The 12,051-nt window shown below is 40.1% G+C and overlaps 1 protein-coding gene across 8 annotated transcripts in view; it reads right to left on the bottom strand.

Annotated features, from left to right (window-relative positions):
• The window catches only part of LOC123878542 (zinc finger protein 23-like), a 62,757-nt gene that overhangs the window by 18,803 nt on the left and 31,903 nt on the right, over positions 1–12,051 (bottom strand). The window contains exon 5 of one of the 8 annotated variants that reach the window (XM_045925765.1): positions 501–1,628. The exons of 2 other annotated variants lie outside the window; for them this stretch is intronic. In XM_045925765.1, the coding sequence (XP_045781721.1) occupies positions 538–1,628 (1,091 nt within the window). In that variant the 3' untranslated portion in view covers positions 501–537. 5 more of the 8 variants (XM_045925773.1, XM_045925770.1, XM_045925761.1 and 2 more) reach the window with 5 other exon arrangements.

Here is a 12,051-nt window from a genome sequence, read left to right as displayed (position 1 = left end):
ACTATAATAATGTAACAGACTCGTCTGCCAAGCGTAATTTTTCACGGATTAATCATTTCGCACACGAAATAAATACGAAATTAATACGAAATACGAATATAATACGAAATTAACAGAAATGATTTCAAAGTTAACAAGATAAAGTTACGTTTTAATGTTGTTGTATATTTATATTCATGAGCTCAGAACTTTCTCCTCTTTCATTTGACATCCCGCTCGATACAATAGCAAAAAAAAAATTTTGGAGACCTACTTTTTTTGATGCAACATCCGTTAGGTCAATTTTTTTCGTATAAAATATAGCTTATGTCACCCGGACCTTCACAACGAATCAATTGACACCTCATTCTACAAAATCGGCCCAGTAGTTTAGGCGCTACTGTGGAACACACAGAATCCGGATACAAATATACATACATACACTGCTAAAATCATAACCCTTTCTTTTGGCTTTGCCGCAGTCGGGTAATAAAAGACTGAATAAGAAATAAAACGCACAATATTCCAAATCACTTATATTTAGAAACACAGATATATTTAATCAATCGAAATCTTGGAGAGCTCCGCATTAGGGTGGTGAGTTTTCAAATGACTCTTCAGGCTGCACTTTTGGATGAAAGCATTATTACAATATTCACACACAAATCTCCTGTCGTTATTATGTATTCTCATATGCTCCTTCAGCGTACGAGACCTTGCATAGCTCTTCTTGCATACACTACACTGGAACTCCCTTAAACCAGAATGTTTGATCATATGACTCTTTAATTGGCCTGCCGTCACAAACTTGCTCGGACAACGGTCGCACTGAAACTGCTTATGCTTTATATGTACGTTCCTTATGTGCTTCGTCCTTTGGTCGGATAAGGCGAAAACTGCTGGACACAAATGGCAAGGATACTCCACGTTTTGGTTATGAAATTCTTTCAGATGCCGTGACCTGTCCGAATAGCGTTTGAACGACAAGTTACAATATGGGCATCTGTAACGATTTGCCGGACCGTGTTTCATGTTCATGTGATAATTCCTTAAGGGCCTAGTCTCGAAAACTTCGTCGCATTTACCACATTTATAACTTTGGTCACTTGATTCGTGGGTAAGCTGATGGGCTTTCAACCTGTGGGCGGCAGTGAACGCTTTACCACAGTGGGAGCAAATGTTATTAGGGTAATGTTCGTTCATATGGCTGTTAAGTTTGGAAAATAGAGAGAAGCGTTGCGAGCAATGTGCGCAAATCATCTCGTTGTTCCGTAAAATAAATGGGGTTACACCAATATCCAACTCTTTGGTTATGGGCTGTTTGTGAATATTGAATAAATGGTCTCTAAGATGATTTATATCGCTCATTTTGTCATGACAAATGGTACATGTTAGATCAGTAACTTCCACTTTGACCGTGTCGTAAGGCCGAGCGTAATGCATAGCTTTTAACCGGTCAGGGTGTTCTTGGGTATGATTGTAAAGCTCTTCAAAATGCCCGAACGTTCTCGGACAATGGGAACAGGCGAATGTTCCACGTTTCCATCTAAACGGGCACGCGTTTGAGTGCTCTATAATTATAGCAGCGTTATGCCTATGGTCGATATAAACCCTGCGTCGCCGTTTCCATATATATTTGTTGACCGTCCCTAAAAACAAAAAAAAAAACACTATCAAAAGTCTTTCTAGATCTGTTTATTACAAAATTCATTGAAGCTTTAAATATTTACCTAGGCATGAGGTTAGTGCTCGAATAATATTGAAGCAACTCATTATCCAAAACTATTGGAAACAATAAAACGAAATCAATGATGAGTTTAGTGGCTTTATTTCTGATGTAAATTATAATATAGTTTCGCGAATGAAATACATGATAACTAAAACTTATTTATAACAGTCAGAACATAAATATGTTTGATCTCTCATCAACCATTTTTTTTCATTTTATGAACTACCCTCATGTGTGTATACCGGCTAGTTCCAGTACCAAAAATAGCTGGGCAAAGACTACATTTATACTCTTTCTTTTGATCATGTATCTTAGCAAGATGTATCAACCGGGAGTGACAAGAATAAAGATGCATATCGCATATTGGGCAGCGATACCTTTTCTTAGGTCCATGAGCTACAGAAACATGTCTATCCTTTACTGCTCGGTTTTTGAAAACTAAATCACATTTGGGGCACTTAAACTCCCCTGACTCGTGCCCTCTCTGATGCGTGCGTAACTTATGCTTCGCCGAATAACCTTTCCCACACGTTTGGCATACGAAACTTTGGTAATGCACATTCATGTGGGTAAACAAATTCCAACACGCTTCAACCTGTACGTCGCAAATAACACATTTATACTCAGATCTGGTTAAGACAAAAGGTGTGACCCCATCGCCGGCCTCTGCATTGAATTGAATTTTATGTTCTTCATGTAGATGCACCTTTAGACCGTCTATATTATTATCAACATCACTGTCACATAAATGACACTTCAAATTCGTTATGTCCACTTTGAAGGGAATAGAGTTACGGACTGCTGGTTTTTCGATAATTTCAAGTTTATTATGGATTTTCGTATGGGCACGTATTTCGTTTAAGTCTGCACATATTTGAGAGCAGTATGCGCACATAAATTTCCCTCGCGTCCACCTAAACGCGACTGCGTTCGAATGTTCTAGAATAAGGGCAGCGTTAGCCTTCTCTTCCAGGCGTGGTTTCTTTTTCCATTTAATCGATATTGTCCTTCTTTCGTCGTTATCAGGTCCTAGAAATAAAAAGATTGGTCAGCTTTCTTAATCGTTCGAGTAATTTTCTTCTGCGTTTTGAACATTTTCGTGTGATATTACATGCCTCTTTAGTTTGGATTTGGTTAAAAAATACCACGAGCAATGTGGACATTCATATCTCTTCTCTATGGCTTTGTGGGTGATGCGTATGTGTGCTGCACGCTTGCAGCTAGTTTCGAATATTTTTCCACAAGCGGAACATTCGTAATGCCTTTTCTGTTGATCATGTCCTTCGACTAAGTGTTTTGCTCTCGCGTAATAAGTCGTGAAGACTTCAGGACATCTAGGACAAGTGTATCGGACACCTTTCTTGTGAACTCTCAGTCTGTGACACATTCTAGCTGCCCTAGTCTCTAGAACTTCATCACAATCACCGCAAGGAAAGGTACCAACTTCGTGCGACTGAACGTGTGTCCTAAAACGGGATTTAGACACGAAAGCTTTGCCACACGCATCACAAATATAGTTTTGGTAATGACTGTTTATATGTTCATTGATTTTAGCGAAGCTTGTGAAGTATAGCGGACATTTCTGACAGTTAAATCTATCTGCTTCAAGTTTGAAAGGGAGAACGCCATCACTAAAATCAGTATGGAACGGTTTCTCGTGCACTGATACCAAATGAGTTTTCAAAGTATCAATGCTGTCGATTGCAAGATTGCACAATCTACATTGTAAGTTCGTAACATCTACTTTAACCATGTTGTTTTCTGTTAGTTTCGAGAAGATTCTTTTTGTTGGGGCATCGTTTAAATGAAGAGAACGTACATGATCGCGTAAGAGTGAGGGCTCTACGAATTTCAAATCGCAATATGAGCAGTAAAATGCGCTTTGAAACCAGCGGAAGGCCCATGCTGTGGAACTCTCTAGAATGGTCATGGCGTTTTTGCGCATCATGGTTTTAGCTATGCGTTTATCTGATTCTTCGGGTAGCTCGTTGTTGGCTCGCCGTCTCCGACGCATTTGCCTGGCGCACACATTCTCCTTTAACTTCCTAACACGTTTAACTTCTACACACACATCTCCCGAATCCGCATTTGCGGAACCTAAAAACAAAACATTGCTGTTGTTATTCGATTGCTAGACCAAGTACCCAATACCCCAAGCCATGCACTTATGCCATTTTGGTGTGTTATATCCATACTAATATTGTAAGTGTCTGTCTGTCTGCTACCTTTTCACGGCCCAATAGTTTAACCGATTCTGACGAAAGATACAGAGTTAGCTTACATCCCGGGGAAGGACATAGGTAGTATACTTTTTATTCCGGAAAATCAAAGAGTTCCCACGGGATTCTTAAAGGGCCATCCGTTTAACCGATTATAAAAGATACTGAGATAGCTTGGCGTCCCCGTAATTAATATAGACAACTTTTTATCCCGGAAAATCAAACAGTTCCCACGGGATCTTAGAAAACCTAAATGCACGCGGACGAAGTCGCGGGCATCCTCTAGTAAAAAATAGATCTTCAAAAAATTTTGATACATTTATTTTATAATTAAATACAAATATTATATGACAAAAGAGATTTAGCAAAGAAACGACCTATATTTTCTCCAAACCAGAAATCATGAAATCACTTATTTCTGGATGGTTAGTTCGGAAGTGGTCCATCAACAACGCCTTCTGGTTAAACATAACCCCGCACCATTTACAATTCAGATCCTCATGCGTTTTCAAATGCTTCCTCAACGCTCTATTTCTTGGAAAAGTCTTCCCGCAAAGCGTGCAACAAAAATTTCTCTCGCCCGTGTGTTTGACGATATGCCTTTTTAATTCATAGCCAGTTTTGAAAAACCATTTGCAAAAAGGACAGGCGAAGTTCCTTTGTTGCGGAAAGTGGATAGATTTGACGTGTGTAGCGCGTTTTCCGCTGGTTTTGAAAGATAGCTCGCAATGGGCACACTTATAAGCCACTTCCTTTTCTCTGTGTGCTTCGTTTAGATGATTCATTCTTTCGTAATACCCTCCGAATCTCATGTCGCATTGCGGGCACTCGTATCGAGGACCTTTAGCATGGGCGTGGCTTTTATGGTAATCCCTTGCCGCGCGCATCGTGAAGACCCGTTTACATTTATCGCATGGGAACGTCCCTGTAATATGTACTTCTGAATGCTTCCTCAACCGAGGAGCTGTCATGTAGCCTTTACCGCACGTCGCGCAAATGTAATGTTGGTAGTGTGAATTCATGTGTTCGTAGAGTTTCAGGAAGTTATTGAACATCTCATGGCATATAATGCATCTCCAGGATTCTTTGTCCAAACAGAAGGGTAGGACACCGTCTGGTTGGGAAGTGTCGAAGTCATAGCCATGTTGGATAGCGTGGTGACGCATTTCATTCACCTCCCGGAATGGCAAAGCGCAAATTCTGCATGACGCTTCGGTGATATCAACATTGATTAGTGTCATTTCCTTGAATTTGCTGTAAATGTCCTTGATGTTGTGCTGTGTCGAGCACAGCCTTACGTGTGTCCTGAGTTCTGTGCAATCAGTGAAATGGTCTTCACAGTATGCGCATTTGAATCTATTCCGTTTCCATCTAAAGGGACACAGGGACCAACATTCGAGCAAGGCACTAGCATTCTTCTTGGTTAGGAACCTCGCTTCGGCCCTGGCGCTTCTCTGATACCGGCGTTTCTCAATTTTTAACGTTTCACCTAAATGCGAATTTTCTGTTGTCTCAATTTTTATAGAGTTCTCGTTTTCTGTTTGTGCGCGTTCTCCTAAAAACAGAAAACTATTGTCAATTCTTCCTTTCACATTGTCCTTAATAACTTATTTCATTTATCCAACTTATGTTTCCTTTATAATAAATCATTGGGATCAAAACACTCATCTTAATAAACGTATATTGCGTGTATCTATCATGCTTGTAATATATTATATGATTTATATATACTTTTCGTACCTATTTTTAGGGTTCTGTACCTCAAAAGGAAAAACGGAACCCTTATAGGATCACTTTGTTGTGTGTCTGTCTGTATGTCCGTCCGTCGCGTCGTGTCTGTCAAGAAAACCTATAGGGTACTTCCTGATGACCGTTGACAAGTAAAGGAATAAATCGGAAACCGTGAATTTGTGGATACATCACAGAAAAAAAAAAATTAAAATGTGTTCCAATTTTCAAAGTAAGATAACTGTACCAAGTGGGGTTATCATATAAAAGAGCTTTTATCTGTACATTCTAAAACAGATTTTTATTTATTTTTATGCCTCATAGTTTTTGATTTATCGTGCAAAATGTCGGAAAAAATATCCGAGTACGGGACCCTCGGTGCGCGAGTCTGACTCGCACTTGGCCGGTTTTTTAATGTTAAATAATAGATCGGACTAGATTAGCTGTGGCAACCGGGTGACTAGAGTTGCCACGGTAGGCTGCTTTATTTATTTACTTAGTACTAACATTACTAACATAATTATAAGGAATTATTGTTACTAACACACTTTTGTACATAATTGGGTAAGTATTTTCCTACATTTGAATTTGATAAATATTATAACTTTATTATCTAGGATAAAAATATTGACGTACGCTGAAAAAAATATTAAAATCCAACAAAGATTTACAAAGTTACAGGCATTTTCATTTTGGAGTGGGAGGGTCTTCTATCCCTTTCTCGCAAAACGAAAATTTGTATGAAACCGCACGAAGCTACTATGGCATTAGTGACGGAGTGACGTCAAAATGCTAGTATCGCTATCTCTGTCTAATTTGAAATATTTAAATGCTTATAACTTTTTTGTTATTTGATCGATTTAATTAGTTTTTTCAGTTTACGTCATTATTTTTATCCTAGTTTATAATAAAGTAATAAAAAAATTGGAGTGAAATACCCTATTATATTGTAATAAGATGGACTTTCAGTCTGCAATGAAATATTAATTTATATTTATTAAGAGACGTGATAGAGAAGCTGTGATAGCCTAGTGGTTAGAACGTCCGGCTCCTAATCGGAGGTCGGGGGTTCGATCCCGGGCACGCACCACTAACTTTTCAGTTATGTGCGTGCGCAATTAAATATCACGGTGAAGGAAAACATGGTGAAGAAATCTGCATGCCTCAGAGCTCTCCATGTTCTCAAAGGTGTGTGTAGTCTGCCAATCCGCATTGGGCCAGCGTGGCGGACTATGGGCTAAACCCTTCTCATTCTGAGAGGAGACCCGTACTCAGTAGTGGGGCGGAAATGGGTTGATCATGACATTAAGAGACGGGTATTTTTTGCAAAATCTCTCTACTTTTAATGAAGGTTTTGCAAAATGAAACCCATTTATCATTTAAATACGTATATTCAATCATATAGTAACTACATACGTAGATGTTAACTTAAATATAATTAAATCGTATGGAATAACCTTAACAGGGCTCTCTCCGTCACTCGCTTCATACATACGTAGTTCCAATTTCATTTGAATATTAAGCAACCAAAGTACATGAAATTTTGCAGACATATTCTAGAAAACTAGGAACTACGATTGTATGAAGCGAGTGACGGAGAGAGCCCTGTTAAACCAAAAGGGCTGATACATCATTTTTGTCTTTAATTTATGTAAGTACTAAAAACTAGATATTTACAATTTTAAAGTGGTTAGTTATGTTTTTAAAGGTGTTCAGTAAATACAAATTTTTCAAAAGTAAACCAATAATTGACGCTTTTCTGTGTTTCCTGTTTAAAGAAGTTGGGATTCGATTTTATTTAACTCTTATTTTGCTGTTTACTAAACTGTTTTATCAGAATTCATAAGTTAGTATTTAACCAATAATAATTTCTATGAGATCACATATTATAAGACTTTTTGCACAAGTATAAATTAAACATTTATAACACCCCCGACAAGGAAGGTTACAGTAACTAGAAAAGAGCTGATAACTTTCAAACGGCTGAACCGATTTTCTTGGATTATAGCTAAGAACACTCTCGATCAAGCCACCTATCAAACAAAAAAAAACTAAATTAAAATCGGTTCATTAGTTTAGGAGCTACGATGCCACAGACAAATACACAGATACACACGTCAAACTTATAACACCCCTCTTTTTGGGTCGGGGGTTAAAAATAAGACTAACCTAAGCCTTACTTTAAAGCCGAGATCTAGAGAGCGTACTTTGACTTTGCTCAGAATAAATCTGAGGTTTATAGACCCCCAACTGACTTAAGACACTGTTAAAACGAGACAGCGTTATATCGCTGACAATGTCTCATTTTAACTGAATCAAGTCTCGAGCTTTATAGTTTGATTTAAAGTTTTTTTTTTCTTTAAATCTGGCTTTACTCTGATTAGTCAATGTCAAGTTTGTAGTTATTTTCAAGTTATTGAATCGATACAAGTATGGACCCCGTCTGCGCCGGCGCCCGCCGAAATACGCGCGGCGCCCCTTTAGAGCGCTTCCCAGTCAGTTCCACCACCAAAAAACACCAACTAACACAAAAACCATCCACTGTTAACAAAAAAAAAAACCACTCCAAACAAGCACAGCACGCGCGCCAGCAAACGCCATCACAGACGGAGTCCTGATTTATAGTTTGAGATCTATAGACTTAAGACAATGTCAAAACGAGACAGAGTTATATCGCTGACATAAATCTGTCTCATTTTGACTGAAACTTATACTGAGCATAGTCAAAGTACGCTCTATATACCTAAGCCTTAAAGTTATGTCTCTGAAATAAGTCTGTCTCGTTTTACTCTAAGTAAAATCTGAACAAAGTCAAAGTATTTAACCCATAGATCTCAGTATAAGAGCAGTTACGCACTCATCCGATCCGAGTCTGTGAAAATACGGATATAAAAAACTCGGGCCGCTTAAACAGATGGGCCTTTAAGAATCCCGTGAGAACTCTTTGATTTTCCGGGATAAAAAGTAGCCTATGTCCGTCCCCGGGATGTAAGCTCTCTGTACCAAATTTCATTAAAATCGGCTCAACGGTTGAGCCGTGAAAACGAAGCAAACTGTCCCAACCGCTGAACCAATTTTGATGAACTTTGGTACAGACATGGGATACATCCCGATTCCCGGGGAAGGACATAGGCTACTTTTTATCCCGGAAAATCAAAGAGTTCCTACGGGATTTTAAAAAACCGAAATCCACGGGCATCCTCTAGTATTAATTAAAGTATGAAAGTAAGGATTACATCAAACATGAAAATGTTTCTTTGCCACATGCTTATCAAGGGACAGCTTAGTCGCAAACCCTCTGGCGCAGTGCTCACACGAGAAACCAAACTCCGTATCCTTTTTAGTGCGATGAACTTTGACGTTATGATGGTACTTCTGGGATCGAGACTTGAACATCATATGACAAGTGGTACATTCGTACATCTCCGCCCCCGGCCTTAAATTGTGCATCTCCATCAAATGACGCCTCCTCAACTCCCACGTCGCGAACCTAGGTAAGGGCTTCTCCTTACAATACGTACACATATATGGCAGCGACGTGTGCTGCGTTTTCATATGTATATTCCTCTCTTCCAAAGTCAGAAAGGTTGCCTTACACCTCCTGCAGTTGTACTTGTTGTCGTGAGGGATTTTCACGTGAGCCTTCAAAGCTGCTTCAGTTATAAAACCTTCCCCGCAAGTATCGCAAACGTATTTCTGGAAATGCTCAACGGTATGCTTCTTCAGTGATAGGAAATCTGAGAACTTAGTTTTACATATAGCACAGTTCCAATCTGATCCATCGTTAAGCTTGAAAGGGAGTACTCCAGCGAGTTCCACGTCGTTATCAATTGGTTGTTTGTGGTAATCCTTCAAATGGGACAGCAAATCTTCCAGCGAATTTATATGGATGAAACAGAGTTTACATTTCAAATCCGTGATGTCCACTTTGAGGAATTCCCTGCGTAATTTCCTGCTAAAGGCTAGTTTGATGTCGTAGTTCAAGTGATGGCAGGCCATGTGAGCGCGGAGGCCGTTCGGATCATTTGATTGGACGCGACAGAGGACACAATTGAAGTTCTGACCCCAAGTTCTGAACGGCCAAGCTGTGGAGCACTGCAGGATCATTTCCGTGTTACGCCTTTGCCTCAAAGCCATGCCATATCGTGGTTTATATCCCGAGCTGTAACACTTGAATTTACGCTCGTGCTGTTTGAGTCCGTGTTCGGATAAGAAGGTCGCGGAACAGTTATCACAAGTGAACAACGTCGCATGACTCCTCAAATGTCCGTTAATCTCTGAGAACCCTTGGAACTTTTTTTTGCAATACAGGCACAGCCATTCGCCAGCCTCGTTCTGTCTATACGGCAACACACCAAACGGCACTTCGAAGTTGACCGCTTTATTATGCTCGCGTAACAAATGTGTCATAAACGTCTCCACGCTGTCCACATCATGCATACACAAGTTGCATTTGAAGTAGCTGATATCAATTTTGAGGTCATCCACTACTTTGTAGAAGGCGCTATTGTAATCCACTTTAGCGTGCTTAGCTTTCACGTGATCCCTCAAAGTTTCTATAGTTTCAAACTCAATATAGCAATAGGAGCAGAGGATTCTATTGAAGCGAGTCTTAAACGGTATCGCGGTGGAATATCTAAGAACGAGTACAGCGTTTTGTCGCAGGGGGTTCTGCATAACGGATCTTTCGAATAACCTCATTTTTTGTTTTCTTTCTTTATCTTTGAGTCCGTCACTATCCGTTCTGGGCCCTAAAAAAAAGAAAGAACCATGTGATTATTGTTATTCGAAAGCATCCGTTTAATAAGCGGTTCTTTTATTTCTAATCTAATATGCACACCCGCAAATACAAGCATTATGGCAGATTTATGACATTTTGGATTCATAAGACCCATCAGACATCGAAATGTTTTTTGGCGACATGCTTATCCAAGAACAATTGTGTGGTGAAAGCCTTCGGGCAGTTGTGGCAGGGGTAATTAAGTTCCGTGTCCTTTTTTATCCTATGAGTCCTCGCCATGTGGTTATATTTCCCTGAGCGAGTTTTGAAAGACTTCTGACATGTAGTGCATTCGTATTTGTCAGCACCGGTTTTGTAATTGTGGACTTCCATTAGATGCTTCTTCCTCAGCTCCCAGTTTGCAAATCGCGGCCTGTCTTTGCAGTATACGCACATGTACGGTGTGGACGTGTGTTGCGTTTTGACGTGTACATTACGCTCTTCAAGCGTCGAGAACGTCGCAACACATCGACTACAACTATACTTATTTTCATGAGGTATCTTAGTGTGGGCGATCATAGCAGATTCTGTAATGAACCCTTCGCCGCAAGTATCGCAAACGTAGTTCTGGAAATGCTCTGATGTGTGCTTCTTCAGTGAAATGAAATCTTTGAACTCGTTCGGGCACATTGTACACTTCCAAATCGACCCATCGTTCAATCTAAACGGAAGAACACCTAACTGGGCGTCAGAATTAATAGGCTGCTGGTGATCGTTCTTCAAATGGTATGTCAAGTTTTCGAAGTTCTCAATAGGCATAAAGCACAATTTGCACTGAAGATCTGTTATATCTATTTTGAGGAATTCTTTACCCAACTTTTTATAGAACGCCGCTTGTACGTCGTAATTCTCGTGCCTGGTTAGCATATGGGCTCGCAACGTGCTAGGGTCGCTAGATTGTACTCTACAGAAAACGCAGTTGAAATTACTCTTCCAAGTCCTGAAGGGACAAGCTGTTGAGCATTGGAGGATGATTTCAGCGTTGGAACGCGGCCTCATCACTCTCCCATTACGAGGTTTATACGCCGTCCTAAAGCATTTCACCTGTCGCCGATGATCCCGCAACGCGTGCTCCGAAATAAACATCGTACCGCACTTTTCGCAACTAAAGTTCATAAAATGAGTGGTTATATGACGCTTGAACTGTATAAACTCCAGATAATTCTTCTGACAGTACACGCACACCCAATGGTCGATAGCGTTCTGCTTGTACGGCAGAACGCCGAATCGCGCGTTGAACCTGACAGGCTTATTATGGTCTCGAGACAGGTGACCCATCAGAGTATCCACATCTTGTATATCCTGGTGACATATGTTACATTTCAAATCGGTGATGTCCACTTTGATTAAATTATCTTTCGTCCTATAGAAAACGTTTTTGAAATCCGTATTGACATGGTCTGTTTTCATGTGGTATCGTAGACTGGACAACGCGTTGTATTCGTCGTGGCAAAAGGCGCACAGTATCTGACTAAATCGCGTCTTAAAGGGATACGCGGTGGAATGCCTGAGTATTAGTTCCGCGTTACGCCGCTGTGGCGTCTGATATACGAGAATAATTTTCTTTCTCTCACTCTCACTCTCCCTACGCCCGCGAATTTCCAATTTGGACCCTA

This window comes from Maniola jurtina, chromosome 26, assembly GCF_905333055.1.
Source record: "Maniola jurtina chromosome 26, ilManJurt1.1, whole genome shotgun sequence".
Lineage (NCBI taxonomy): Eukaryota > Metazoa > Arthropoda > Insecta > Lepidoptera > Nymphalidae > Maniola > Maniola jurtina.
This window is presented reverse-complemented; position numbering and strand designations above follow the sequence as displayed.